This window comes from Trichechus manatus, unplaced genomic scaffold (genome assembly GCF_000243295.1).
Source record: "Trichechus manatus latirostris isolate Lorelei unplaced genomic scaffold, TriManLat1.0 scaffold00057, whole genome shotgun sequence".
Taxonomy (NCBI): domain Eukaryota; kingdom Metazoa; phylum Chordata; class Mammalia; order Sirenia; family Trichechidae; genus Trichechus; species Trichechus manatus.
In genome coordinates this window covers 3,858,352-3,866,065 of record NW_004443993.1, presented here as the reverse complement: position 1 = coordinate 3,866,065, position 7,714 = coordinate 3,858,352, and the positions used below count along the sequence as shown (strand labels likewise).

The 7,714-nt window shown below is 41.6% G+C and overlaps 1 protein-coding gene across 1 annotated transcript; it reads left to right on the top strand.

Annotated features, from left to right (window-relative positions):
- The first annotated feature begins 5,742 nt into the window (after positions 1 to 5,742).
- On the top strand, positions 5,743 to 6,146 carry LOC101355271 (zinc transporter 4-like). Its single transcript, XM_023733069.1, is given in 2 exon segments — positions 5,743 to 5,962; positions 5,965 to 6,146. Coding segments are annotated over 2 exon segments (402 nt in total).
- The last annotated feature ends 1,568 nt before the right edge of the window (positions 6,147 to 7,714 follow it).

The following is a 7,714-nucleotide window of genomic DNA, read 5'->3' as shown; positions in this document are numbered from 1 at the left end:
ACTAGTGGTCATAGCTCTAACTGGACTGGATCTGGGTTTGGTTCAGTGCTAAAATCAGTCCCTACATTATTTCTTTCTGCTACTGCAGCTATTAAGGATAACAGAAACCAACGAAGTGTATGTCTGGCCCTTTCCTTATCACTCTGTATTTCCTATGTGTCCAATTACTCAATTCCTCAGGAGTTAGATCTATCCTTCCTAAATCCCATGAATAGCTTTTGCGTTGGTTAACTGTTTGCAACATAATAGCTCCTTTAATCCAAGGGCATTTTTTAAATCCCATTCAGAAACCAAAGGTTTCTCATTCTCTTGTTTATCCCCCTTTTTTTCAAAACCACATATTCCAGTTAATCTGGGCTGCTGCAGCAACTCTGACACCAACTAAACGAATAATTTCTTTTATAAGGATCCAGTACAAAGCTGGTTTCTTTGAGGCGGAGGTTAAAGATGTCCCAAATATCTAACTTTTCCAAGCTGCTGTACAACTCCGTCATCTCAACATCAACTGTTCCCTCTCACTTCAGTACTGTTCCTCCTGTCTTTGGGTTCCTTAATTCACTGCAATGTCTCACAGAAATCACAAACCATATAAAGGAAATGGCTCATGTGGTTGTGGAGGCTGGCAAGTACCGAATTCATAGGTCAGACATAGACTTCTCCCTGGCCCTCACTCTGCCTAAAGGCACTCAGCTTTCTTACTCCATGGGCCGGGAAGCCCACTGCACTGTCTCCTTCAGGTCTGTGCTGTGAGTCTCTCCTTCATTGGTGGTGATGGGCTCCCCTCTCTGCTCTGGAATTGGCTCTCTTTTAAGGCAAATCTGACCAGTCCCCTCAGTGGGCCACAATTATCTTATTTGCACAGCCCCACACAATCACCTGTGTGGGAGTCACAAGACTAGCTAGAAAGGCTATGTACAAAAGTACTTAATCACACAGGACTCCCATACTACAGAGATGATTCTAACTGATGACCCTCCCTCTTTGTGCCTGTGGGAAAAGTGATCTCCCTGATCCTGTCAACTTCCCTTTTCTGCTGTCTTGCTGTACACTCAACACGTCTTCTTCAAAATAAAGTCAATCCCCACAGAAAAAGTGTTTTCCTCCTAAATACACATTAAAAATTTTAACATGAGATCTCTGAGAGTACAGAAAGCCCTCTAAAACCTTAGTGATTTAATTACTTTTATTCAACTTCTGTGTGGACTCACCAGATATGAGAAAGAAAAACTGAAAAGTAAGGTGACTAAGGAGAAAAGTAACATCTCACATACACTCTGATCAAGAAATCAATAAGAAAAGCTCAAAGTAAATATGGTTCCAAAAAAGACTATCAGCTGTACTCAGCCTACTGAATAATTATTCATTTGATTATATTATTAAGATTAGTAAAACCTGCTGATAGATATTACATTAAAGGTAAACCAGTAAAACTGTTCAATCAAGTGGTAGAAATGCTTGAGAGCAAGAAATAACAAGTAACGTATAGAACACAATGATCCCAGTTGGGTTTTATTGAGAATTATGTGCCAGGCATTGTATTAAATGCTTGTAGTGGTTGCAGGAATTCCTTCCCAAGAGAAAATTCAATCTGCATGGTCAGCCTGAGATTCTCATAGTACTTGCTTTTCCCCATACCAGAAATTTGATGAGGAAAGGATGTATGACCCTATTCAAAGTGATGAGACAGCAGGAGATGTCTTTTGTATGACTCCAGGAAAGGTCTATTGACAATAGACCCCTAAATTTACCACTTATCTATTGTTTATTTAGTGTTTTTTCATCCTCACCCCTCCCCTTTGGTGAAGCGTAAGATAGTACACAATACTGGGGAAGCCAGCACAACTTGTTCACGGCAAGGTCACGGAAGCTCCATAGACATATCCAAACTCCCCGAGGGACTGAATTACTGGGCTGAGGGCTATGGGGACCATGGTTTTGGGGAACATCTAGCTCAATTGGCATAATATAGTTTATAAAGAAAACGTTCTACTTTCTACTTTGGTGAGTAGTGTCTGGGGTCTTAAAAGCTTGTGAACTGCCATCTAAGGTACTCCACTGGTCTCACCTCATCTGGAACAATGGAGAATGAAGAAAACCAAAGGCACAAGGAAAAGATTAATCCAACGGACTAATGGACCACAACTACCATAGCCTCCACCAGATTGAATCCAGTACAACTAGATGGCGCCCGGCTTCCACCACCAACTGCTCTGAGAGGGATCAAAATGGAGGGTCCTGGACAGAGCTTCAGAAAAACATAGAACAAGACTCTAACTCACAAAAAAAGACCAGACTTACTGGTCTGACAGAGACTGGAGAAACTGCGAGAGTATGGCAGCCAGATACTCTTTTAGCTCAGTAATGATGTCACTGCTGAGGTTCAACTTTAGCCAAAGATTAGACAGGCCCACAAGAGCTGTCACACGAATAGATACATGTACACCCATGTTCGTTGCAGCACTGTTCATAATAGCAAAAAGATAGAAACAACCTAGGTGCCCATCAACTGAAGAATGGATAAACAAATTATGGTATATCCACACAATGGAATACTACAATGATAAAGAACAAGGATGAAGCTGGGAAACATCTTATAACATGGAGGAAGCTGGAGGTCATTATGCTGAGTGAATTTAGTCACAGAAGGACAAATATTGTTTAAGACTAAACTATTATAAGAAATCAAGAAAAGGTTTAAACACAGAAGAAAACATTCTTTGATGGCTACGAGGGTGGGGAGGGAGGGAGAGGGTTCTTTACTAACTAGACAGTAGATAAGAATTATCTTATGTGAAGGGAAGGACAGCACTCACTGCAGAGCAAGTCAGCACAACTGGACTAAATCAAAGCTAAGAAGTTTCCTGAATACAATCAAACACTTTGAGGGACAGAGTAGTAGGGGTAGGGGTCTGGGGACCATGCTTTCAGGGGACATCTAGGTCAATTGGCATAACAAAGCTTATTAAGAAAGTGTTCTGCATCCTACTTTGGTGAGTGGCATCTGAGGTCTTAAAAGCTTGCAAGCAGCCATTCAAGATGCATCAGTCTCAACCACCTGAAGTAAAGGAGAATGAAGAACACCAAAGACACAAGGAAAGTAGTAGTCCAAGAGATAGAAAGGGCCACATAAACCAGAGACTTTATCAGCCTGAGACCAGAAGAACTAGACAATGCCTGATTATCACAAATGACTGCTCTGACAGGGAACACAACAGAGAGTCCCAGATGGAGCAGGAGAAAGGTGGGTTGTAGAACTCAAATTCTAGTAGGAAGACCAGATTTGATGGTCTGACTGAGACTGGAGTTACCCTGGAGAGCATGGCCCCTGGATTTTCTATCAGCCCAGAACTAAAACTATTTCCGAGGCCAACTCTTCAGACAGGGATTGGACTGGACTGTGAGACATAAAGTGATACTCGTGAGCAGTGTGCCTTTTAGCTCAAGTAGATACAAGAGACTAAATGGGCAGCTTCTATCCGGAGGTGAGATGGGAAGGCAGAGAGGGTTAGGAGCTGGTTGAATGGACATGGGGAATCAGGGGTGGAAAGGAGGAATGTGTTTGTCACAGTATTGGGAGAGCAATTAGAGTCACATAACAGTGTATGGATAAATTTTGTATGAGAAAAAATTTAAAAAAGATATTTTCCAAGATTATCTTAGCTATTGTCTTTATACCTCAGGGCCCAGTTGATGTGTCCTTGTGAGTCATTGTGAGCCCAGCTCCAGCTAGGTCACATTCTCTATGCTCAAGGACAGGGAATAATGACTCCAATATTATTTCCTAAATCATTCCCTCCTTTTGATCAGAGTTTGGAGATAGCATATCAATGATCAGTACCTGGACTTAGTCGAGCTCCTAGATGGCGGCCGTTGCAGGCTCTTTAAACTCATGGTGCTGGTTTTCCACAGGATAACATCTGGTTCTTCACCAGGATCTCAAGAAAGAGTGATGTTCTCATCAATTGTATTGTTGGAGTGAGCAGATGCAATGTACATCAACGTTTTAGCCTGAAGCCTTCTTTGCCTTTTAAGTGTACAAGACAATAGAGGATAAATTTTATTATGCCCAATACTTTCAGGATATAGACTATTACTATTCCTTGCAGTACTGATCTAGACCATGTATTTATTCCTGATGGTAACCAACAAAACAAATCTGTTGTAAGAGTGTTACAGTGTGTAAACAAGTAGCTTGCTGTCTAATTCTATGTATATCTTGTTCTACTTCTCCTGTGTTATTTACCCAAATGTAACAAGGAGTATTTGCTGCAGCACAGACTACACTAATAAAAAGATCTAAGGCTAAAAAAAAGAGAGAGGAAGCAAATATGATGCTCAGTGAGAGAAAACTGCTCAATACCTAAAAGAATGGTGTTGCCATCAACTGTGGGAGGAAAGACTGTGGGCAAAGTCTTGATGTGAGTGTAGTATTTTGGAGTATGCTTAGTTTGAGGTGCTTGTTAGGCATCCACATAGTGAAGTCAAGTGGGCAATTAACTGCACAAGTCGTGAATCCAGGCGAGTAGTCCTTCCTGGAGACATAAATTTAGGAGTTGTTAGTCTACAGATAACTTTAAAGCCATGAGTTTTTGGCTATTGTAAAGTCAATATCCATTATGAACATCTGTTTGAAAATACTCAACAAAATACTGGCAAACCAAATCCAATAGCATATTAAAAGGATTATGTGCCATGACCAAGTGGCATTTTGCCCAAAATGAAACATAAGAAAATCAACCTATGTAATACACCATGCGATCATCTCAATTGATGCAAAAAGGCACTTGACAAAATCCAACACACTTTCATGATAAAACACTCAAGAAACTAGGAATAGAAGGGAAATTCCCCAACATTATTAAAACAGTTATGAAAAACCCACAGCAAATATCATACACAACAAAGACTGAAAGATTTCTCCTCTAAAATCAGGAATGAGACAAGAATACCCTCTCTCACCACTGCTATTCAACACTGGACTGGAAGTTCTAACCAGAGAAGTTAGGCAAGAAAAAGAATTAAAAGACATTCAGATCAGGAAGGAAAAGAAATACTATCTTCATTCATTGATGATATGATCCTATATATATGAAAAATCCTAAAGAATTCACAGAGAAGCGACTATAGTTAATAAATGAATTCACAAAGTTGTAGGGTGCATGAACAACACACAAAAATCAGTTGTTTTATCTATACATCAGCAATGAAGCATCTTAAAAGAAAATTAAGAAGGCATTCCCACTTACAATGGCATATAAAAGAATAAAATATCTAGGAATAAAATTAATCAGAGGGGAAAATACTTGTATAATGAAGACTATAAAATATTGTTGAAGGAAAATAAGGAAGATCTAGATCACTGGAAACATCATGTGTTCATGGACTGGAACTCTCAATACTGTTAACATGTCAATATTACCCAAAGTAAATTAGTGATTCAAGGCAATCTCTGTCAACATTCTAACAGCCTTTTTCCAGAAATGGAAAAGTTATTCCTAAAATTCATATAGAACTGCAAATAGAAAAAACAATCTTAAAAAAGATTAATAAAAATAGGAAGACTCGAGATGCGTCTCAGCCTGGGGAGGTGGAGAGGCCATGCAGGAATCGGGGGCTTCGCCTCGGGCGGGGTGGGGAGGGACGCGCGGCTCTACTGTCGGGAACTGGCGCTCCGGTGAAGTAGCCATCGGTGGTCGGCCTGCACCTGGCTGTTCCGCGCGCCTCGGCAGTGCAGCCTCTGCCATGGTGGGAGCCGGCGCGGGGAAGCGCCTCAAATCTCTGCTGAGGAAAGATGATGCGCTGCTGTTTTTAGATGACATCAGCGCCGTTGACTTCTCGGATGAGGTGGTGCACGAGAGGCTTTCTCGGTTTAACAAACTTCGAGTTGTGGTGGCCGATGATGGGCCTGAAGTCCCGGAAAGGCCTGTTAACCGGGCGCACCCTGCCCTTCAGGCCGACGACGATCCTTATTGGACCAGGACTTAGCTTTGACCAACAGTCAGCTGAGCCTGAAGATGGACCCCTGTGACAGCTGCAGCAAGCAGAGAGAGTTACTGAAGCAGAGAAAGGTGAAAACCAGATTGACCATTGCTGCAGTTCTTTACTTGCTTTTCGTGATTGGAGAACTTGTAGAAATAGATTGCTAAGCGTTTCTTCCTGAGACACGTCTGGATAGACTCAAACCTCCAATATCAATAATAGGAGAGAAGAAGCAAGAAAATTAGAATATCAGTCCAGTAGGTTAAGGAATCAAATAATAAGAGTTTGAGAAATAAAACAGAAGGGAGGAAATCATCAATAATTTAGGCGATTTTCCCATAAACTGTGCTTCCATATTGAAAGAATCCACAAAAGCCCAACAAAATGGGTGAAAATGGACCCACACGGGGGCAGAGGCAACATGGCACCCTAGACAAATGCACCACCTCCCCTCTGCAGCAAAGACCTGAAAAACTAAGTAAAACAGACACAAACAGTCCTGGAACCCTGAGCATCAAATGAAGGGATAAAGAACTAGAGCAAACACCTAATGGAAGAAGAAACTGATGAGAAACAGAGAAGGAGGAGAGATGTAGAGTGGAGATCCCTTGCAAAGTAACATAGCACAGTGTGGCCATCTTGAATCACAGCCACCAATGACCCTGGACAGGGAGTACAGGAAGGCAACTTCATGAAGCTCCCAACACAAGACAGAGCACCCGGTAACCAGAGAAACACGCTTTCCCACCCCACACCCTTCTGGTGATTAGAAGCAAGAACCCCCCCATTCCAACAGTTCCCACTGCCAGGGTCCACAATGCGAGCTCCCCCCGCCAGGCCAACCATGCTCCGTCTTGCAGCACAGCTTTTTTTTTTTTTCCTTTTTTTCTCCCTCCCGTATAGCCCTAAATGGCACCTCCCTTCCCTTCCTACCAGCCCCCAGATCTGCCCAGACCCCACCATGCCATTTTTTTCTTTTCTTCTCCCACCAAGCGCCATATACCCCCCACCATTCCCATGGACCCCCACCATGCCACCACGGCTAGAACGGAAAAATCTCAACATAATAAAGGGCACTGCTACAAAACCAATAGCCAGCATCATTCTCAATGGAGAGAGGCTGAAAGCATTCTCCCTGAGAAAGGAAACAAGACAAGGATGTCCTTTATCACCACTCCTATTTAACATTGTGCTGGAAGTCCTAGCTAGAACAATAAAGCAAGAAAAAAAAAGGGCATCCAAATTGGTAAGGAAGAAGTAAAACTATTCCTCTTTGCAGATGATGTATCCTCTACATAGAGAACCCCAAAGATGCCAAAAGATAACTACTGGAACTAATAGATTCAGCAGAATGGCTAGATACAAGATCAACAACAAAAAATTAGTCGGATTCCTGTATACCAACAAAGAGAACTTCTAAAAGGAAAACAGTACCATTCATAATAGCCCCTAAAGAGATAAAATACATAGGAATAAATCTAACCAGGGAAGTAAAAGACCTATACAAAGAACACTACAAAACACTGTTTCAAGAAGCCAAAAGAGACCTATATAAATGGAAAACATACCATGCTAATGGATAGGAAGACTCAATATTGTGAACATGTCAATTTTACCCAAAGTGATCTACAGATATAGTGCAGTCCCAATCCAAATACCAATAGCATTCTGTAATGAGATGGAAAAAATAATAACGAACTTTATGTGGAAAGGAAAGAGGCCCCAGATAAGCAAG